The sequence below is a fragment of the Falco biarmicus genome, chromosome 2 (genome assembly GCF_023638135.1).
Source record: "Falco biarmicus isolate bFalBia1 chromosome 2, bFalBia1.pri, whole genome shotgun sequence".
Taxonomy (NCBI): domain Eukaryota; kingdom Metazoa; phylum Chordata; class Aves; order Falconiformes; family Falconidae; genus Falco; species Falco biarmicus.
The window spans coordinates 25,104,382-25,128,106 of NC_079289.1; the positions used below are offsets into that span (position 1 = coordinate 25,104,382).

The window sequence follows — 23,725 nt, forward strand, 5'->3', positions numbered from 1 at the left end:
AAATTCTGAAAAATAGGAGTGATGATGTTTGTGAAGTTGATCACTTTTTCTGGTGATCTTCTGTGTCTTCATGTTTGGATTCTGGAGATTTTAAAGAGGAGGCAGTAGTAAGGCAGGGGACAGACTTGCAAGGAATATAGGAGTTGATTTGCTAAAGCTTGCTTCTTCTCTTGGAAAAGATTTCTACAAAAATATCTGAAGGATTAAGATTTAAACACATGTATGGATCTCTGAAGAAATACTGTTGACTTGACTTCGTGTATGTTAAGGCATAGTTTGTTTAATGATTAGCACAGTTAATTAAATCACTGTAGGCAATGTGAACTGTCATCCAAACAAAACACAATTAAATGGAGTGTGGTTTAAGTCCTCCTTTTAGATCATTGACTTAACATCCTCTTAATGATATTTATTGACCTATTAAATATATTACGTAGGTACTTAATGTGCAAGATACCCATGTTTTATTTGCATGTGTGCAATCTGTATTTTGTACTATAGAGCAAGTAGAGTATGTGTAGTTAAACTGTTTATAGAATACGATATATACGATAAATCATATGAATACTGAATCTTTTAATATTTAATATCATGGTGTCCTTGTTTTCACTAGGATAGAGTTAATTTTCTTTTCAGTAGCTGGTACAATCCTGTGTTTTAGATTTAGTATGAGAATAGTGTTGACAACACACTGATATTTTCAGTTGTTGCTGAATGTTCATACTGAGTCAAGGACTTCTCAGTTTCTCGGGCCCTGCCAGGGAGAAGGCTGGAGGAGCACGGGAAATTGGTATGGGATGCAGCCAGGGCAGCTGATGTGAACTAGCCAAAGGGATATTCCATACCATAGAACATCATGCTCAGTATATAAAATGGGGAGAGGGGGTTGGCCAGGGCCGGGGGATCACTGCTTGGGGACTGGCTGGACATTGGTCAGCAGGTGGTGAGCAGTTGCATTGTGCATCACTTGGTGTTTTTCCTTTTAAATTTGATTCCTCTCTCCCTTTCTCTCCTTTTCATTACAGTTGTTGTTGTTACATTTTATTTTCAATTATTAAATTGTTCTTACCTCAACCCACAAGTTTGACCTTTTTCCTGGTTCTCCTCCCCATCCCACTGGGAGCAGGGGTTGTGGTGGGGCAGCAAGTGACTGACTCTGTGGTACTTAGTTGCTGGCTGGGGTTAAACCACTGACTGTGCCAGTAGACTTAGCTGGAACTGAGTAGCTATTGAGTTCTGCTAATTATGTACAGAACAGCTCATCTGTAATTTTTTTATTTCAGTTTGACCAAATTTTGGCAATGGTACTTTTTACTAATTAGCTATGTTTGGAGTAATGAATTGTTCCCCATCTATGGTCTGGCTGATAATCATAATATTACATTAAATATGATCTTTTGATTTAATTTTTGTCACAGGAGGTGGATGAATAATCCATCCTATTTTAATGTCCAATAAATGCAACTTCCACTTCTGTTGCTTTTTCCATGCTTTAATTTTCTTGTTGTTATAATTGTACAAAGAGTAAGTATTTTGTCTTCTTTCTGTTTCTTTTCTTGTACTGGTTTCTTTCACCATCCCACCTGTATAATTTAGTTTTCAATTTGTCAAACCTTTTTTATACACAACACTTCTCAGTGTACCTCTACAGACTTGCTCTTGGTTCCTGATTTCAAGTCTTTCAGGTTACAGTTGCAGCAGTGCTTCTGGAGCTTCTGTTTTTAAAAGAAGTAGTGCCTAGACATCTTAAGTCCTACTGTATCATCTCCTTCTGTATAAGGAGTTGAATTTATATTTTAAATGCTATCTTAGCTTAAGATATGGGTGGGGTTTTTTTTTGTAGTTTTTGAAGTATTGACTTAGCTTGTAGTACTGCTTATCATAACCAAAGCCTGACTGAATCATGATTTTTAGTCCTATGTGTTAGGATTAGCATCTGTTTGTTATGTATTTGTTGAAGTTTCTCGTTATATTTATCTCTTTTTTTGTTATTTTGCAACAGCAGAAGCAGCACACATCTGACCAATTAGTTAGTAAGCTTACATACTGGCTGGTGCAAAGCATCTCAGTGCCTGCTATGTTTTCTTGCCTTAAAAAAGGTAGGCATGTGAGTATTTTCCTTGCCTTCTGATTGTATATATGGAATAATGCTGCATTTCTGAAAACAAGGGGAACTTCCAAAGTTTCAGTTCTAAATTTTTTTTTTAAAAAAAAAGTCAGCTGAGTCTCTTGTTGAATCTTGAAACTTTCATCGAATTGCCCTTTTCCAAAATGCTTGTCATCTTCCAATCTATTCCAAAAGAAGACATAGCATCTTTAAAAACAGGTTCAAAAAGCTTTTTGAAATTCAGTTACTAGGTATCACCTCACTGACTTGTGGATCTTCATGCTTGAACATGTTCTAGATAAGCTAGCCTTGAGGCTGCTGTTCTTAGCTGTCAGTCTTCCTTTTCTTTGACAGAAGTTAACTGAAACAGCTGGTGTAACTGTTATGTGAAGTCACGGAGACTTTCACTTGGCTAGAATCAGGTTAAAAACAACCCCTCAGAAAAAATCCTAGATCCTACTACGTGTGCAAAATAATTATTTTGACAGACCTGGGTATGCACAGCTCTCCTGGCACTCCAGGAGAGCAGAAACTTCTAGCAGTGAGATGTGGCAAGCTAATTCAGTTTTATTTAGGTGGTGGTTGAAGTGATAACTGTTGTACAAGGAGGTAGTTTAGCACTGAATTTGTTGAATGATAGATTTTGTTTTTTCCTATTTATTTTAAATGATTCCCCCTGTATAGCTAATAGTTTTAATCCTAAAAAAAACTTTCAGAAGTCATCTGCAAATTTGTATTACATAGATCACAAGTTTTTAACCTTCCTAACTAATAGGCTGTTTCATTGAACATTTTTTAAATTAATTTTTGATCCTATAAGATATGCAGTATTAATGCCTATTTGGTGTTTTCTATACTTCTGAGAGGGATAAGTTATTTTCTAACCTTGGTTTGTTGCTAGGTGCCCACCCAGCTGCTCTCTCACTACCCCCGCTCAACATAATGGGAGAGGAGATGTGATGAAAAGCTCCATGGGTCAGGATAAATACAGGGAGATCACTTTACAACAGCTGTCATAGGGAAAACAGACTTGACTTGGGAAAGATTAATTTAATTTCTTTTTGAATGAAAATAAAGCAGGATGGTGAGAAATGGGGACAAAACTAAAGATGCCTCCCCAACCCTGCTTCTTTCCAGGCTCAACTTAACTCCTTCATTTGTGACTCTTCTACCTTCTTCCTTCCCCACAGAGTGGTGCAGGGGATAAGAGAGAAGGGGTTGGGGCAGGCCACAATCCTTCAGCTTTCCCACTCTTCCCTCACACTTTTCTTCCCTGCTGCAACGTGGGCCCTAACCAAGGGATTCAGTCCTTCGCAAATGTCTCCAATGCGTGTCCTTCCCACGGGCTGCAGTTCTTCAAGAACTGCTGTAGCATGGGCCCTTCTCATGGAGTACAGTCCTTCAGGAACAGGCTGCTCCAGCATGGGTCCCCTGCGGGGTCACAGGTCCTGCCAGGAGCCTGGTCTGGTGTGGGCTTCTCTCCACAGGCTGCAATGTGGGTATCTGCTGGCATGGTCTTCCGTGGGATGCAGAACAACCTGCATCACCGTGGTCTTCTCTGTGGGCTGCAGGGGAATCTGTTTCAGTGCTTGGAGTACCTCCTCCCACTCCTTCACTAACCTTGGTGACTGCAAAGTTAGTTTCACTCACATTTTTTTCAATTCTGTCATAGCTGCTGTGCAGCATTTTTTACTGTTTCTGAATTATGTTATCACAGAGGTGACAGCAGTGTCACTGATGTCAACTTCGGCCAGGGATGAGTCTGTTTTGGAGCTGGCTGGAACTAGCTCTGTTGGCCACAGGGGCAGCTCCTGGTATTTTCCCACAGACACCATCCCTGCAGTCTCCCCTGCTACCAAAACCTTGCCATGTAAACACAATTCAGGTGATAAAATTTCAAACCCAGACCTTGGATACCACTTAGGCTCAAAATCTTGGTTGCATGTCAGTTGGACATACTAGCTGGTTAGTTCAACTTGACCATAATATATGAGATTCAGTCTTTGAATTATTTCAGAAGATGCTCCAAATAGGACTGTATCACCATGTTCTAATCAAGTTTCCACTGCAGTTAATCTTACGTGACAGCTGTCCATCACTGGAAAAGGGGAGTTTTGTTCCCCAATTCCTTTGGTTCTTGTTCCTTCACTTGAGTTAGCTTTGATGCTTGTCACATGCTTTTCAAAAATAATTAGGCTTGTATGTCTGAGTTGATGAGTTTGATTGGTCCAGCAAAGCATCTGATGCTTTTATACATTCTGGGATTGAGAGGAGCAAGACTCCCTTCTGCTGTGATAAGCTGTTAAAATTAATTTAGCTGTGATAACATCATCCCGTCTGAAAGCTAGAATGGAATATATGTGTCAAACAGCAAGAAGCGTGCACGTGGTTATGTCTTTTGTGCATTTTTGAGAAGTTCTAGGCTTACAGTCATGACGATGCATTAAGAAATAAAACAGGCATGAAGGTGGCATCATATTTTCCTGGCAGTATTGGCAAAAATTTACTTTAGTAAGTTCTGTTACATCCCAGGTTTATAATTATCTGTTTTTACTACAGCTGCAGGTATGTAGCACTTGGTTCAACTGTCGTGGATGTGTAAGTACAGAGGAGATGACAGAAACAGAGTTACATATCATGCCTGTTGAATGACATCTGATATGTTCATTCTACTCATATTTTCTTCACTTCCTACAATAAAAATGTATTGTGCTGTATGTATTCTTTACAAAAGTTACTTAAATACCGGTGGTAACTTTTTGTTTGGTAAAAGATTAGTAAAGATTAAGCAAAATCTGTAATTTAGGTTGTTACTATGAAATGTGACTGAAGAATACAAAACATGTTGGGATATTTTCTGGGGGTGGGGGATGAGTATTTTTCAAGTTCTATTTCTCCTTCAGTGTAGAAGGACCTTAGCTGGGCCAGTAAGTCTCACGGCAGGCTACACCGTCTGGTTACGGAACATGCTCCTAGCTTTTCTCTTCTTGTGGATTGTAGTTGATTTTTATTCCTGATGTTAATCGTTCTGAGAAGTTCGAAGTGTATATAGATCCTCCTTGTATAGGAGGTCAGTAGGAAGAAAATGCCTGACTTGGAATTCACAGTTCAGGGAAGTGGTGACTGTGAGGAAGTGTTTCAGACTTTTAAATGAGTAAATAAAAATATCAAGGCAATGGCAAAGAAGTTTTATTTCCCTTGTTGCATCCTTGACTTGTAACTGCCCTGGTACAGTCTTTTTCTAAAGTCCTAATTATCCCAACACATGCTGTTTAGTTTTTTTCACCATCTTTTGTATTAATTGCTTTTTATGTTAAGTAAAGCTTTCAATTCAGCTATTTTCTCTGCAGCAGGAACTTTACATAGCTTAGGATGGATTTAGGTGGCAGTCTGCCTTTGTATCAGTTTAAAGGGAATGAGAAACAGAGTAAGTTGTTTTCATAAATGGAATGTAGGAAAAAGACACCCTTGCTTATCTGCAGTCTTTTGCTTGAAAACTTGGCTTTATGGTGTAGAGGAAAGACTTCCACTTGGTCTGCTCTTTTCCTGTCCAACTTAATTTTCTTCTCTGGCAGTATTGCCAAATTAAAATAAGTCATGTGTAACAGTTCAACAGCACTGCTATTTAGGCTTCTGGGGGAAATTGTGCTCTATTTAGTTGTTTGGAAAAGACAACTTCAGATGTCTGTTCTCAGTCTAAAAAGCCAAGCTGGCTAGAATTTGTTATTTCCAAGTGGTGGAAACAGTTCATACAGTAAGATAAGATTCTTGGTTGCATCTTTTCAGTGTGAAGATTAAATAACTTGCAGGAGTGAGGAGTTTTATATTTTTTTTTCTGTTGTGTACTTGAAAGTTTTTTTGTAATATAGGACAGTCTATCTGAATATCAAAACCATTGTGGTCTGTTACAATAAAGAGTACAGAAAAAAATCCAAATCTTTTGTCCAGTTTTTTCTTTGTATGGGTTTTGTTGGTACACTTCTAGTTGCATTTTGTTTGTAAAAATGGGACAGATAACGTTGTTTAGCTAGTTTATGTTTACTTTGACTTCTTAATTTTTTTCCACAGTTTTAAAATTGTGAAATCATGGCTCATTCCAAGACGAGAGCCAACGATGGAAAAATCACATATCCTCCAGGAGTCAAAGAAATCTCTGATAAAATATCTAAAGAAGAGATGGTGAGAAGGCTAAAGGTTAGTAAGCAAGTAACTGTTTGCAGATTGAGGTTTCTTCTATACAGCATTTGATGATGCTATTACTGTATTTTCTATGTGAAAGGATGATTTCCTTTGGGCTTTACCTTTTCTGTGCTCAGAAGGAGGAACTTGTTGACCATCATGCCTTCTGTTCTACCACTTTCTTGAAGTGACTTGTCCAAAAATGTTTAAATGAGTTAAAAAAATCACAAATGGAAATAAACTATATTAATTTAAAAAAGTATTTAAATTTTATTTCAGTTCATACTGAAATAAAAAGTCAGTTACTGACATAAAAGTCAGTACTTTTAGAGAAGCAAATACTGGAAAACATAGAAAGAGTCATAATTTTGGAAAAAATATGGATGCCTCAGAATACATTCCTTTTATGCATTTGTGCTCTTTGGGTTGATTATAAAACCCTTTATTCTTATTATTTTAGCCTGTATCATAATGAAGGTATTCTTTGATTATATTACATATTTCTGTTTCCTGAATTTCTTGACCACTTTTTTTGGCTGAACTCTACAGGAAAGTTGGAGTGATTTGAGTGATAACTATGTTACTGCAGTTCTTTATCTACCCACGTATTCTCACAAAAAGACAGGCCTGTTAGTATTGTGCAGAAGCAATGCCTGCAACTTGGGCTTGCCCTGTGGAAAAGGAGGGAACAGATGTGGGAGAGGAACCTTAAGTATTCTAACAGCTGGAAGGGCTTAATTTGGAGTTTATTTTCATAAGAATTAGTCTTAAGCCAGTTGGAACTACTAGTAAATGAACAAAACCCCAATAAAACTCCAAAGCACAAGGCTTCCTTGTGCCCTTCCCACAGTAACCTGTCTGTGCTTTGGGAACTGGGCTGCTAGACTGTAGTTGATACGCTGCATTCTATTATGTTGAATAGAAGGAAGGCATTTATGACGTCATGTATGAGTGACCCCTAACAGAAGAAATAATTAGTTAGTGCTTGCTTTTTTCAGCTTGTGAAACTGCACACAGTTTTTACACTTCTTTTCCCTATAATTTCATTTTTCGCCTTGAATCCCTGGTCCTTTCTGCCATCTTGACCTGTCTTGCTGGAGAAGTGTATTTTGCAGGACGTCCTGTGTTTCTTGTCAGCTATTGATTCTGGCTGTGCATTCAGGTAGACAGGCAGGGGAAAAACCGCATAGTGTTTCTTTTATGAAGGATCAGATGGTCTAGGCTACACAAGTGTATTGACCTACAGTTCCAGGTGTTAAAGAGCAGCAGTTGATAAATAAGTGAACTATTAGTCTCTTAATTTCCATGACTGCTAAATTCATATAAGTATTGGGGAAGAAGCAGCTTTCAGTGGATTTTATTTTGATTTACATGAGCAGGTAGTTTGGTGTTTGTTGGTGACAAATGTATTCATATAAATACAAATTATTTGGAAATCTGAGAAAAAAATGGAAAACATGCACAGTGAATTTCTGTATTAGCATAACTTACCTGGAGATGGTGTGGATCAGAAATGTATAAAATTTCCCAAGTTATAGTAGATTTGGAAAGGAGATAGAAACTAAATGGTCGGTCATGAAGTAGCACTGAAGACAGAAAAAAGGTGATAAACACTTGGAAATGATTAATAGCGTGAGAAAACTATTTTTTCCACAGATTTTTGTAATACACAAGAACCAAGGCATCATCTAATGAAATATATTAACTTTAGGCCAGCAGTCTAATAACATAATTTTTCATAGGTTATAACTAAGCACCAAAGCTTATTGTAGAAAGATGTAGTGAAAATTGAATGGGTTAGGAAATACAGACCACATCTGGAAGATGAAGTATTCGTCATGGCAATCGGTGTGCAATTTTAGGCTCAGGATTCCTCTAACCTATTGCTTTGTGGGAAGCTACAAAGTTACGCAGTGAGAACTAGCTTGGTTTTCTACGTTTTACCTTAAGCACTGTGACAGATTGCTCTGGAGACAAGATGACTGATTTTTGTTGTCTTGACCAGTATGGAAGTTCATGTTGTCAGGGAAGAGAAACTGAAGGTTCGTTTCTAGAGTAGACAAAAATCATAACTTGTTGCAAGTACTCTTGTGACACCTGTATATTTATTCATTACCTTGTTGGTTATGTAAGTCTAAGTATTTTCCATAGAAATGAAAACAATTCTGATTTTTTAAATTACTTTTGGTAGTGTGTAAGAGTACCAGTGCACTTGAAATGATTCATCTGCTGTCTGCCTGGGAAGGACTTCATTTTTCTTGCAATGGAACTTATGTGTGTATCTAAGTTGCTAATTTTCTGTACCTTTTAGTAAAGGATTCTTATATGGTTAAAAACTTCACTGCTGCGTGATCCTAATTATGCAAAGTCCTTTATTATTTTTTTAATTAAGTATGATTTATTTCTACCTGACTTAAGTATAGTAAATTTTTTGGGCAAAAACCCCAAACAAACAAACTACAGCAAAGTGAAAGAATTTGTAGTGTTTTAGGGCTGTGGGGGTTTGGTTTTTTTGTGAGGAACTTTACTGATACTGTTATTGTAGAAAAATATCCTTTCTTGCCCTGGTGAAATGGATGAGAGTTTTGACTTTAATTCACAAGACTGTATAATTAAGACTTTATTTACATTTTGTTAATTTTAACAAGAGTCAAACTCCTTAAAATAACTCTGCCTTTGTGATTCCAATAAGAAATTGGAAAAAAAATGTAATTACTTCTTGTCAATAGGTTTTTCTTCTCCAAACAGTTCTTTAAATACAAGAAGCCTTGCCAGCTAGCAGTTACTAATTATGGCTTTTCTTGCTTTTGTTCTGTTTAGGGTGTTAAATACTTGGTGTCCAAGACTTTTTTTTTTTTTTTTTTTTTTTCTTCCATAACTTCAGTGTACTGGCTCTTAATAATAATAATGGCCATTTTAGTCCTGTTGGGTAGCATGCATGCTGCTGGGCTGCATTGGATTTATATATGCTTCTGCTGAAAGTGCATGCTCTGCTTCTGGGCAGCACAAACTTGTCCTCAGAGCAGTAGTAGAGAACAACTTGAAATTGAAAGAGAATAGAGGGAAAATAAATTGTAACCCTGAGTACTTCAGGGACAGATAAATATTTTAAATAAAGTTTAGCTGTTTTCTCAGTTTTTCAGTTTATGGCTGTAACAGTGAATGCAGTTGTAGTTTTTGAATTGGCAAATGATTATATGGTTTCTCAAAAAGATATGTAAAGTACTACAGCTAGGCTTTCAGTAGTTCTGCTGACACTGTGTCTTGGAACAATTGGTAGAGGATGTTACTAGGTCCATCTGTACCCAGAAAAATAAGATGCTGGTTACTCAAATGAGTACTGCTGCATTGCTAATAATGCTTTGATAGAAGCTGCACAAAATCAGAAAAGGAACTTTAAGTAAGGACCCTGTTACACAAAGTATTTTATTTTATGTACTAATGTCTGTCTTTTTAGATGGTTGTGAAAACTTTCATGGATATGGACCAGGACTCTGAAGAAGAAAAGGAGCTCTACCTAAATCTGGCTTTACATCTTGCTTCAGACTTTTTCCTCAAACATCCTGATAAGGATGTACGTTTGTTGGTAGCATGTTGTCTTGCTGATATTTTCCGAATTTATGCCCCTGAAGCTCCATACACTTCACCAGATAAACTAAAGGTAAATTGAATTTATCTTTTTTTCCACACCAGGTTTTAAAACTGAATGATTGATACAATTGATTGACTTTTTTTTTTTCCTCCCTTTATTTCTGGTTCAGCCTACACAATCTGAAGTTTTTATTTGATTCTGGGATAGGGATGTTTGATCAGGTCAAGTGTTCATCATTGGAATCGATATGTAGTACAACTTTCAGTATCTTGTAGAGTTTTGGATTTATATTGAAAATAAATATTCAACTGTCATTGGGATTTGCAGGTAGTGGTCTGTTACTTTAAAAATACTGATATGTCTGTAGCTTTTATCATAATCTCTTCCAAGATAGCTAATTCCTTCAATTGGGAAAATACCTCTGCTGTTTCCAATTGAGCTACCAAGAGATGATTACTGTATTTTTATAGATAAAGGCTTTATTGAAATAAAGAAAAAGTATTTTTGTACAGAGGATAATGATGCCTGATGTGAATTGGAAACGCTACAATTATAAACATCACTGATCCCACTAGATGGAGATGGTTGATAAAGAAATGCCAGGTTTGAAAAGGTGGTACAGATCTGCCCCATCTGTTTCAGAAAAATTAAATTTTTGATTGTTTGGTGTTTTTTCTTTTTTACTTTTTAACAAAAACTAGAAATCTAACTTTTTTTCCAGCTTACAGCTTACGAAATCAAATTACTTCCCTTACGCAGTCTGAATCTGGAGTGATGAACTGAGTCTTACAGAAAATCTTGCAGGGGAAACCACTGAAAAATGCATACTTGTTCTGTCTCCCTGATTTAAGACTGTGTAGGGCCTTTTTTGTTTCATTTTGCATTTTTTGGGGTTTTTTCTACAGTAGGATAAAAAGATGGTTGTGGTGGAAGGTGTATCTGTTATCACTCAAGAAGAAATCACTCAATTTCTGATCTAGTGATTGCACCATAAGTGTTTTGTAAGTGGGACAAATGGTATGCTTTCAGCTGTAGTACATCCTTTGTTACCAGACATACTGGAGAGACACCCAGGGATTTCTGTTAGATATATTTTCTTATTTCTGAATTGTTGCACCTCTGAATAGATACTTACCTAGTTATCTTATTGATTACACCATCTTCAACTGGCGACAAACATGAGGCTTCTCTCTGTGCTATATGTATTTCAGTCTTGTTTGAGACATCCTGATATCTACTTCAGTTTTGAGTATCTTTTTTCCTTTGCTTGTTAGGCTTAGAGGTTTGGGGGTTTTTTTCCTCTTTCTGAATTTGGCTAACAGATTATAATGGTCCTCTTATAGAATTTGATTTATCAAATGCTACTAAGTTTCAAATGTTATAGTATATAATATTGGAAGGCTTACGTTACTCATACTTGCAATGTAAGCATACTACTACTACTTGGACAGAGCTCTGAACAGACTAGGAATTTTCACTGTCAGCATTCAGTTCTGAATTCTGAAATCTGCACGGTTTGTTAATGCAGATTTCTGAACACATTTTGAGAAATAAAGACAGGACAAACAATAGAGACTTTGCCTTGGGCTATTGAGGTAGGTTTTTGCAAACCCATTTCTGCTGAAGGCAGCTTTTTTGGTTGCAGGACAAGCTCTGGTACAAAGTCAGAGTTTCCTCCACTTTATGAGAGAGGTAAGAGGAAGAATGCTTCCTCTTGAGTTGTATCTTGGCACTATTTTTACTCAGCATTTAATATTAGATCCATGTTGAGTCTTTTCTAGTATGTTTAGCACCAAAGTTAAAGATGGCAAAGGGAAGTGTTGAGAAGGATAATTTCTTGAGAGGAGAAAACTTAAAGAGTTTTTACCGTTGCTTGAGACTCTTTGAATCTCTCTAACTTACGTATTGTGTGAGGTACTGAGAGAAGGGCTCAGAATTTCAGGTTTCCCTCTTTTATGTGTATCTGCAGTGTAAATCTTACCTTCCTCACTGAGTGTTGAAAGAGTTTTGACGACAAGTGATGGAAAATGCCACAAGTAGGCTAAAAGCAGGACTGGAGCAAAATTGCTCTTCTGGGATCTGGGAACATCTAACTTCAAGGCCCTCTCAGTCTGGAGAAAGCCTAGAGCCTACATCTGATTTTCTGTGGGGAAGATGTTCTAATCACTGCTGTTTGTCAAAGAAAACAACTTGGACAAAGGGACTGTGTCTGACTCAGCTGAAATGGAGACATTTAAGGGTGTATATGGTAGCATACCTCAACTGTTTGGATTCGTTCTGTGGTGAAACCCCTGGCTGTGATGGTTACTGAAGCTGTTACATGGCTAATTGGTATTGATACAACCATCCACAGAAACACTGAATGTTCTTCCTGAAGTTGAAGTGTAAGCTCTCTTGTTTTTAGAGTCTGGGTATTAATGTAGACTTGCTTTATGGAGTCTGGTGTGAAACCATATTGTCCTATTTATGACAGTGTTGCAATTTCTTAGTTGCAGCTACAGTTTATTTTATCTGGTGTTTGGCATTTATAAATGCATATTGAAATAGTATATTCTGTGCGCTCAAAAAAGGGAAAAACTTTGGGTCATATTACACTAGATACTAAAAATCCGTGAATACTTTTGAGTTGGGTCTGTCTTTCTTCCTTTAAAAGAGGAATAGGAAAAGATAAACAAAATGAGGAGTAAACTGCTCTTTTTTTTTCAGATGATGCCATTATTTATGAAGCATTGAGATGCTAGACATATTGTACACATGCTACTCATCACTGTATCAGATCTGAACGCAGACATTAATAAGTACTTTGTAAATAGGAAGCTTGGTTTTGGTCTCAATAGGGTCTTCGAATCACATGCAGTAAGTGCGTGCTGCATACTAAGCCGGAGGATAGAAAGTAAAGATACTTTCTTTAGTTTTGGTTTTGATTTTTTTTTACTTTTTAGTCTTTTAGTTAAAGTCTTTCTTCAGATACTCTTAAGAGATTCATCTGTACAAATAAAGTTTAACAGAATAATTATACCTAGGGCATGAGTTCTAAGATGAAGTAGTCTTTCTATTTGGCATTGGTCATTCTCTTGGATGCTCCCTTTCTTCTTTAATTGCATCTAATCCTTCACTGAGATTCAGTTTGTATGTCTTGTAGATTTTATGGCATCTTCTGCTATATCAGTTTCAGAGATGATGGAACTCATTTTGGGTGGGTTCATGGCCTGCTAGTGGTTCAGGCACTAGCAGGGGATTATTTGGACTGGCTTTTGCCTGTGGACTGAATGCTCTTTAGTGGTTGGAGTCTGTTAGATGTGTCCGTTGAACTGTATTTTTGGATTTAATTTCAACTAAAGAGTCTAGCTTGGGTGCTATGTAAATGATCAGAAGCATGAACCAGTGGTTCTTCTGATTATCCTTAAGACTTCAAAGGCACAATTGATCCAAATTTAAATGTTAATGTAGCGGTATCTCAGAACAGTGTGCTTGCTCTGCATTTTTGCCAAGAGATGATGATGTTGAGTGTAATCTAATTCTTGTTTTTACCTAGAACCACAGTGAGTGCTCAGCTTAATGATTAGGGCTGTATTTTGTGGTTGTAGCATTAGAAGAAAGGAACATCATCCTTATCTTTTGTCCATCTCCTTATTCTTGGGGGCAGGGCTGGGGGATGAGAGGAAATGTTCCTTTGAAAACATAGAAGAGCTTTCTAGACTATTTCTAGGATAGCTTTTTCAGGTGTTTATTATGGCAACTTTATACCTTTTTATTTGAGTTAAACTTAGATTGTTAGATGAAATATTACAGATATTGTGGTTGTGAACACTGTGTCTGGTCATATGTACTTCTGAATCTTTTGATTTAATATAGTAGTTAATGAATTTCCAGCTGTTAATTATCGGAATGTAAAAAGCATTTTAAAAAGGCACCTTCCTGTGTGTTTCCAATCTGTTCATAATCGACTGTTGCTTATAACCTATATGAATTTACTCTGTGTGAGACTTTTTCTGAGTAAGTCTTCTGGTGATGAGAATTGATAAAAGAAGCAGGAGAAACATGGTTTATTGGTTTTTGCAAGAGATGCGATCTGTGTCAGTAGCATGATAACTGAGAAATGCACGAACAATACACTGTAAACATATAACGCTTGTTGGAAAGCTGCAGTTTCCTACTGCAGTTTTCCCTTCTGTTGAAACCTATTGCAGTATGAGGTAGAAATGTAAAATTCATTGTCCTTCTGAATAATCGTTTGACTACTGCAGCATGTCAGCCAGTTGCAGCTCTGTTTGTCAAGCTGAGCATTTTTCTTTGGAAAATAAAACCTTTTGCTTCCTTAAAAAAAAGTTACTTTCTCAACCCTTTGAGGAAACATGAGGCATTTTAAAATTACTCCTTGACATTCTCTATAATGTTTTTGTAGATAGTCTTCTTTTGGACCGTGAAGTAGCGTGTCTGTTACTGCTGCATATTTTGTAGTGAGTGAATACTACTAGTAAATTTAAAAGTTAGTTATTTTAAATTTGAAAGCTTCATTGCATTTGCTTAAATAGCTATCACTTCTTTCTTTTCAGGATATATTTATGTTCATAACAAGGCAACTTAAAGGTTTAGAAGATACAAAAAGCCCCCAGTTTAATCGGTATTTTTATTTGCTTGAGGTAAGCTTCATAATTTTTTCATAATAACTGTGAAATGTAATTTTTCAACTTTATCTTGTATTAACTATTCATTTTTTCCCCTCCCCTGTTCAACACAGAACATTGCTTGGGTCAAGTCTTACAACATATGCTTTGAGTTAGAAGACAGCAATGAAATTTTTACACAGTTGTACAGAACACTGTTTTCAGTAATAAAGTAAGTGTTGTCACCCCTTATTAATTATGTTATTGTGTGGTTGAGGTCAGAAGTTTCTAACCTAGCTGTTTGGTCCATTGTGTGACTTCTAGCATCAACGAGCTTAGTTTTGTAATTCAGCTTAACTGAAGGTAGCAGTATAAATATAACAAGCTGTCAGTTTTGCCTGTTTTAATTAAACAGACACACTGCAAATCATCTTTTTTTTCCTTAAAAAGAATTACTTTGGTTGTCTTTTTACTGTGTTTATTTGATTCCATTCTTGAATGGTGCAATAGGCAGTTCTAAGGAATTTGGAGGATAATTGCTAGAAAAATAAGAGCCAGAAAATAGTGGACACGGGAAGGTACTGCTAGAGATCATCTAGTCTGTCCCCCTTGCTCAAATCAGGTTAGGTAGAGCAGATTGCCCAGGACTGTAGTAGCATGCTGTGTTTTGAGCATCTCCGAGGATGGAGACTCCATGGCCTCTCTGGGCAACCTTCTAGTGCTCAATCACCCTTACATTTAAAAAGTTTCTCTTTCTTATGTTTAAACGGTCTGTCCTGTATTTCACCTTGCACCCATCGCCTCTTGTCCTGTCACTGGACACCACTGAGAAGAGTCTCGCCCTGTCTTCTTTACTCCCAACATCAGGTATTTAAACATAATGATAAGTTCCTCCCTAAGCCATCTCTTCTCGAGGCTAAAAGAACAATGTCAGCTCTCTCAGCCTCTTCTTGTATGAGAGCTGGTCCAGTCCCTTAATCATCTTTGTGGCCCTTTGCTGGACTGACTTCAGGATGTCCGTGTCTCTCTTGTGCTGGGAAGCCCAGAACTAGACACAGCACTCCAGATGAAGTCTCGCCAGCGCTCAGTAGAGGGGAGGGATGTTCTAATAGGCTATCTTTTCACGGTAGGGACAGATACAGTCCTCTTAACTCTCTTAATAAAGTAGTAAACAAAGAGGGCATGAGATTGAAGAACTTTTTGGAAAATGGCATATGCACCTGAGAAATTAAGTATTTTGACTTCTGAGAAAACTTGTGATTTGATTATTATATTCCATGTTGTTTGACATCACCGTGGGGAGTACTCTGAGTGAAAGTTGTACTTTATATGAATACTACACTAAGAATTCTTGGTTTTAATTTCAGCAACGGTCATAACCAAAAAGTACACATGCACATGGTTGATCTAATGAGCTCTATCATTTGTGAGGGAGATACTGTGTCGCAGGAACTTCTGGATACGGTGTTAGTTAATCTAGTGCCAGCACATAAGGTAAGACTTGAGAGTGGCTTCATTTTTTCTTTTGTAATTGTGTTTTATTGGATGTATGTATTTAGATTTCATTGAAAGAATAGCTGTATCAAATGTGCTATTACTTGAATCTTTTCTTAGCAAACAAATAATTTTTAATAGCCAGAAAATTCAGTAGTTTCATTGCTTTGATTGACTTGCCATAAACGGAAGTATCAGTGGTCATAGTAATCTAAAAGCTTTAATGTCATGTGAATTTGTACACAGGTTTTTTTGTGTATGGTCAATACCTGTACAACTATATATACAAGACACATATATGCTTTGGAAAATTTTTAATTAGTGCAATGCTGTATCAACAGTTCAAATTAACATGCTGCCCTGAGTGGGAAGGAAAAAGCTATGACTGCTGATTTGTAGTTTGTTCTATTTTATTTGAGAAATGTTGACTTGGTGTTATTGAAAGCACATTGCTATGTTTTTTGATGCAGCATTTATGTTCAGAAATGATGGTGCCTGAAGAGCCCAAGTGATGGCTGTCTTTATTTTTTATCAAAACAAAATAAAAAGTGTTGTAGAGATGAATTGAGGTAAAACTTCAGACTGTGCGTGTGTGTGTTGGGACACGTAAATGTTTAAAAAGCAAGGAAGTCTGACAGCATTGTTCAGAAAACTAGCTGGGTCCTGCTGGAATCTCTTGGGCCACAGTGGAGATGACGACTTGTAAGTTGTGTAAGACAAAAAGGATTCTGGTAAACTGTCTAGGAAATGTGCACTCAGTTGGATTTTGGACATTTGAGTGTCACCTGACAGCTTTTTCTAAGTGTGTTCAGGAAAGGGCTAACTGTATTTACACTTTTTAGAAATTACAGTAAGCAGTAGGGTTAGTGGGTGTTATTGAAGAGATTTTTTTTCAGCATTTTTAAACTGTGTACCTAACGCACTCTGAAGAATATAGCAAGTAGTGCAAGGTACTATGCCTTACTGCAAGCCATCAATTTCAGTAAATAAACAGCACATAAATTCTATTGACAGTGAAAGACTAAACGCTTAGTATAGATCACTTTTTAATTTTTTTTTTCACTGGAAATGTTTTAGCTATGTCCTTCAAGGAGTCTTGTACTTTTGTGCCAGGACCAGACTGAAATTTGTGCAGCTAAAATTCAGATTTACGAAGTAAAGCCTTGGAATACAAGAAACAAAAGCAAGATTATGCAAAATACTTTAGTCTGTGTTTTCTCAGTTGTTAAGCATCTGTGTTTCATTGTGTCATCTGTGTTCAACTTGATTTGATTGCACTGTTCTTATGAATCATGTTTAATAAACTGATTTTGAGTTGAAGAGTTTGCATCCTGCTAGATTGGCTATAGCATTGAAACGATTCTGGTTTATAGTGGATTTAAAGTTATTAAGGATTTTAATAAAATATTGGGGTTTTTGCATTTTCTTCTCCTTTTTAAATCAAACTTGGTCCTTGGATAGGATGGTAGTTTATAGCTTGCTTTCTAACTGAAATAAAGTTACATAACTTTAGACCACATTCTGAGTACTTCTACCTCTGTTTTAATTTTGTTAGCCTTTTTCATATAATGAAAAGAAGCTTCTTATATTTTCCTATTTTATCTCAGTATTGTCATACACTGTTTATTTAAAAATTCAGAGCTTACATAGTCATCAAACCACTTTCTGTGGCTACTAATGTCATGCTAGAAAAATAAAATGAATTCAGAGTGAAAATTTTTCCACTTGTGTCTATTTGAGCACAAAACTACATGGGAGTTTAGGATAAGGTCCACCATAAAGGAGAACTAGCTGTCCTAGCCATTAGACTGTGCAGGCTGTGGGACAGGAAATTGAAAAATCAGACTGGCCACCAAAAATGGAGTAATGGTGAGTAGGGAATCCTTACGTAGCCAGGTTACCTGGGGACCAAAATAATGTTTTTGATGGAGCAGAAGGAGGATAGCTCTGTTACTAGCTCAGGTTTGAAAATTATTGGATGAAGAGGTTGGCGTAGGTACAACAGCCATGTTTGTAGCAAGTGACACAGGCAAGCCATGTGTTTTTAATATAGCCAGAAGGAAGGTTGTGCATGTGAGGGAATGTGGGATTCCCTTGTGAATTGAATGACTGTATTCTAGAAAGCAGCGATAGAACTAGTATGAATTCTTGTGTATAAACAATTGTATTGGGTAACACTGGATTGAAGACTTTGAGGAGCTTAATCCACATAATTTATCAGAGGAGCAGTCTGTAAGTGCATGTTGGGAGCAGAAGGTTCCAGCAGCTCATACAGTTTTGAATCCTGGATACTGAGGTCCAATGGCTGAAATTCAACATTAGACAGATAGATGCAAAAATTATATGAATAGTTTTAAGAGTTGTAGTAACTAACTGAACAGTTTACCAAGGGTTAACTCATACTTAATTCTTAAAACCAAGGTCACTGTTTTTCCAAGGAGGAATGCCAGATATGGTCCATAGTCCTGAGTAGTAAGTCTAATAAGCAACAGTGCTAGCAGGACAGCTGCAAAATCTCAGGCATAAGGAGCGTATGCTGGGGACATGACATACTATTAAATGTCTGTCTATCATATTTGGTAGTTGCTGAAGTAGTCGAAGCTACTCCTAGCTCACTTGAGTTTGTCATCCATCTCACTTGGCCAGAATAAAAGCCACATTGATGTAAACCTGTGTGAAAGTGACTGACGGTGGTATCACAAAACAGGTACATTAGAGTATGTACAGCCTTATATATGACAGGTATCAGATAAGTCAATAAAACAGTAAACTTAACTTGTCTGACCATGTACTCTTAATTTCTGTGATGTTTATTTTTTCCTTTTGTGGCTTCTCTTTTCTTTTCTATGAACTCAACTGAAATTCTTCAGATAGGGTTATATTAAGAGGGAATGAAATAAATAGTGGACTAAACCCAGAAAGACCAGAAGCAAGGGAGGAGGTAGTCAATACGAAAAGGCAGGAAAAAGCAATAGTTTTACTTTCCCTTTTAATTTTTAGATTTATAAAGCCTTTTAGATTATAAAGCTTTTTAGATTATAAAGCCTTAATGGCAAAACTTGTAAACAATTTTGTGTTTGTGCAATGTGTTGGAAGGCAAATTGTACTTTATTTCCTTAAGCATTTACCAGTGTTCCATTTTCAGCCTCAGGGATACTACGAGGAATCCATATTGCACATCCCACATGCTTTACCTGATTATCTTTTTGAAAAAGTGATATTGACAATCAAATTCCTACCTGTCTCTACAAGGAACCTGCTTAATTTTTGTTATCTATCTTAGCAACACTTCAGCTGAGCTTTTTCTTTGTCAGCCATCCTTAAAAACCTGTCACTGCCCTCCAGCAGAACTAGAGAATTTGTTAGAACTGTTTTGTCAAGTGCTCTTGGGTACAAATTCTGCTGTTGTGCCATCGATAATAAAAATAAAATCAAAGACCCTTTTCAAATTCCAAGAAAATAATATGTTAAAGTGTATAGGTTTTAAGAATATTACTTTAGATACAGACTTAACTTTTGACTTTACTCCTAAAGTTGTAAAATCAAGAACTGGATTGATGCTGGCTAGTCATCCTTTTTGAGGAAAAAATAAGAGATGTGCATTTGTTTTCTGTCACTGTTTTTTTTTCTCTTTTAAAGGTTGAGTACAAATTATTTCACTCTTAATTTCTTTGAGTTGTGTTTAATTGGACATTGAGGGACAGCTGGAAAAAGTAACAAAAAAATCAGTGGGTGTACATTTGCATGACTGGCAACCTCATTTCACCAGTACAACTGAATGTTGGCTCTGCGACAAACTGTCCTATCTATAGATACACAAAAATGTCTGTGCCATGCTGTCAGAGAGGTTGCTATGACTTCTTGCATCTTGCAGTAAAGTTTGTCATTCTAGAGAAGAACAAGACATGAAAAATTAGTTGACAAAACTCAATGTCTTCTGGAAGTGTAAAAAGCTTGAAACGCTAGCAATACATACACAAAAATCATGGTAAGAGTTGAGGCTGATGAAGATGGTCTGTTTTCAAATGTTGTTGCTGGAGCCCTTCTAAGTGTAAAAAATGTTCTCCTCGGTTCGTTAATGTTCTTTTTTGAAAGAAAACTGGAGGTTTTTGGGGGGTGAAGATCTGCCTGCGTCATCCTCTAAGTCTGTTTTAGATGTTATTTGTAACTGCTCCATTATCTTGTAGATCTGTGTTCTGCCTTTTTATAGGGGGTTCTTTGGTTTGTCCTTATCAATCAATACTTATTTCTGCTTTTTCCTTCAAAATGTAGTAATTACTAATAATTATTTTAAACAGTGTTGCCAGCTGATGGCTTAGTTTCTACCTAATTCAGGACTCAAAAGCTTATCCCCCCTGGGCACTTACATGCTTTTAGAAGCATCCTGATTAAGATTATTGTCCCCATCATGAGAGCTTTCTTAAATCATTAAAAGATCTTGAAATACAAGTCAGGTTTTTTTGTTTTTTTGGTTTTTTCTTCTAAATGCATTGAAAGATTGAAGAGAGGATAATGATAGAAGAGTTTACAGAGGGGAAATTTGTTAAATTAGGTCTTACTCTTACAAAATTTCTCCTTCAGGCAAAGTTTCAAGTAGCTTTATGGATATTAAATTATAAAGATAGGTTTGACGTTTTGTAAAAGATCTTTGAACCTATTTGGTGATGGTCTGGGTTGCTCCTGTTTTCATTTCAACTAAGGCGGTGCTGCTTTTTCTGTTTCAGCTTTTATCCTGAAGCTGGAAAAGGGAGAAGAAAACTTCCTTGTGTGTTTTTAAGACTTTTCTTTGGCATTGTTTTTTTCAGAAAGTTTGGCCCTTGTTATCAGCACAATTAAATCAAGTAGATGAGGCATGGAAAAAATAGCAACCTTTCCTTAGCCAGCTGTGATTTAGACTATTCTTTAGCTTTGCAGCTTTTCTTAGATATATGCAGGATTGCAAATAGCAACTTCTAGCATTTATCTTGGGAAACATGAAGGTTTCAAAATGAACTTCTGTGAAAGATATAAGCTGAAACTGTAATTAATACGAATCAAAACAGATCTGCCTGTTGGATCTCTGCACAATCTGCTGTTCCAGCTTGTTTTATACGTAAATCAGATCTTGCTCGTGAGGTAGAGTTCACTCTTACCCAGGTGAAAGTAGTTTTCTTTGTTTTGGTGGAGGTGAACAGTGGAAGTCAAGAAGGATCAGAGAAGAATTGCAAATGGCATACATTCCTTGTTAGGGTTATTTGCGCCTTTTATTTCCTAACAGTCACAACTTTCACTAAATAACAGGAAACAAATGCTACAGGTGTAAATACCTTTTTTCATTTTTGTTTTCTTAATCGTAAAGAATGATCTAGCATGGGGAAGCTTCTATTTTCTGGGACATGGAACAGCTGTACAATTTTGCAAGAAGACTGCCAGTGTTGACCCTTGTATCTTGATTAGATAAGGCAAGAGGAAATTACAAAGATGCTTACGTAAAATGCTAACATTTGAGAATCTTTCCAGAACTGGGATTTTTATTTGCCTTTTGCAGTGGCTGTGAGTAAAACAGATACTTTAGGCATGGATTTTTGTAGTCTTCTGACTTCAGTCACCTAAAAATTCTATCAGTAGGCAAGTCAAAGACTTCTTTCATTTTATATCAATGAAAATGTTAATCTGTTCCCACTGCTGTCTAGAAGCCTACAGTTCTATACAGTTTTTGAAGGTACAGACAATATTATTCTTTCTGTGTATCTTCTCTTTTTCATTCAAATACTACAAAGTACCAAGCATATGCAGGCAAAGAAATACTCTGGGTGTGGCAATGCATCTTGTTTGCTTTTCATTATGCTAAAAGGATGTTTTCGTCCTTTTATGGATGAGATCTATTTAAAAAAATCACAAATTGTCCCTTTACACTGTTGTCTTACAAATGGAATATGCTGAGTTTTTTAAAATTGCAAGGAGTAATAAAAATTTGGGGAACTATATTTCTTTAGAGAGACTTTTAGCTATTGAAATACTTTTTTTTTTTTAATTGCAGAGTTTTGCTTCATTCTATGTGTTAATCAAATGTGCAGTGGGTGTCACAAGGGCTAAGTTGCATTTTCTTAAAATTCTTGAAAAAATATTTGTGATACAGGAACTGAAGAAAGGACGTAGCAACTAGAGCGTGGAGAATGTGTGCTGGGAAAGGAAGGAAACAATGATAGAGCAATAACCCACTTAGACCAATGGAGGGATAGGAATGCTGGGGAATAGGGTAGGGTTTGTGGTTTTGTTTTTTTGTAGTACAGTTTCATTAGTTTGTATTCTTTATCCTTTTTTTGCTCATGAACTAAAATTCAGGCATTTTTCTTTGCTGTCTCAGACAAACAGACTGTGTGGCTTTGTAAGATACTATGGAGAGGCTGTGATGGTGGTTTACAGGTGGTTGCTTGATGCAAAGACAGAATTGTACTTTCTACTGCAGCCCTGTTCAGAGTCTTGCTGCCATGCTGGCTGTAAATGCCTTGATGTTGCTTTATATCACTTTCATGGTTTTGAGGGAAGCTGATGAAGAGGAGCAGTAAAATACAGGAACTGACTTCACCGAGTGTCAGGCTTAGACGGGCAATTGAAAAGTAAGCCCTGATTTTCCAGGGAGGAGTTTTCTCAGTAATATCAGTGCAGACTATCAAGCTCTGTTTGGGCTAGGTTTGTTTTGACTGTATTATCTTTACTACGGAAAGTATAAAAAATAACAGGCTGTTTCTTTAATGCATTTACCAGTGTATTGTAGCTTTAAATACTTGTATTTGTTTTTAGGATTAGTGCATGTGCTTAAAACTTTTCTGTTTCCTTTGTTTTTTTCTTCTCCCCCCCACCCCAGAATTTAAACAAGCAAGCATATGATTTGGCAAAGGCTTTACTAAAGAGGACAGCGCAAGCAATTGAACCGTACATTACTAACGTAAGTGAAGACTGCAAAACAATATGGAAATCTATACAATTTAAACTGAACTGTATTACAAAAAGAATTAATTGCATATAGTCAAATAGGGCTGTAAAATAACTTTTTACAAACTCTCAATTGCTCTTTGTGAGAATGAAGCACTGTGTAACCTGTTTCTTTGAGTCTAATTCTTTACCATATAGAAACTACTAAGCCCATAACAGTTACGATTTCTAAAATGCAACGCATAGTTTGCTGTCTGCTGTCTTGGGAGACGATGCACTTCAATCCTTGATGTGACTAGAAGACCAAATGTATTTATATGTGTTGTTCTGATAAAAGTATATAAACACATTGTTCCTGTCGCCAAATTATTTTTCTAGTGAGGGGCTGAGACTGTTTAGAAGCTAAGGGAAGTGAAGATAGAGCAGAATTTTAATGTCACAGGAAAAGAAGAGGAAACAGAATCTAAGAATAGATAATAAGGAAAAAAAATGAGTGAATTGAGTATTGTAGCCAAGGGACTGTAGACATCACAGATACTGAAAGAGAAGAAGGATGAGAGGAAGTAAAGATCAGACAGGTTTTAAGGAAGTCTGTACAAGAAGAATCTTCCTCTTATGGAAAATACATACATGCAGTTTTCTGTTCTTAATTTCCCACAAGTGGGAAATATGCCATCTGGTTTCTTTGTTTTGAAAGTTACTTTCTTTCTTAAAATGTATTCAAGACACTGTAGGAGTTGGTCTCTTAACCAGGAATATATACGTTCCAGGCAACTTTGTATCCAGAAAAGGAAAACTTCTCTGCGAGACAGTATTGAGTCTGTTGTTGCT

At 36.6% G+C, this 23,725-nt stretch overlaps 1 protein-coding gene across 4 annotated transcripts in view; it reads left to right on the forward strand.

The window, feature by feature from the left end:
* PDS5B (PDS5 cohesin associated factor B) overlaps nt 1–23,725 on the forward strand; it is a 115,289-nt gene that overhangs the window by 15,996 nt on the left and 75,568 nt on the right. For all 4 annotated transcript variants that reach the window (XM_056328131.1, XM_056328134.1, XM_056328133.1 and 1 more), the window contains exons 2-7: nt 6,176–6,301; nt 9,744–9,947; nt 14,435–14,521; nt 14,620–14,717; nt 15,853–15,979; nt 22,827–22,907. In XM_056328131.1, the coding sequence (XP_056184106.1) occupies nt 6,194–6,301; nt 9,744–9,947; nt 14,435–14,521; nt 14,620–14,717; nt 15,853–15,979; nt 22,827–22,907 (705 nt within the window). In that variant the 5' untranslated portion in view covers nt 6,176–6,193. The remainder of the gene's footprint in view (nt 1–6,175; nt 6,302–9,743; nt 9,948–14,434; nt 14,522–14,619; nt 14,718–15,852; nt 15,980–22,826; nt 22,908–23,725) is intronic.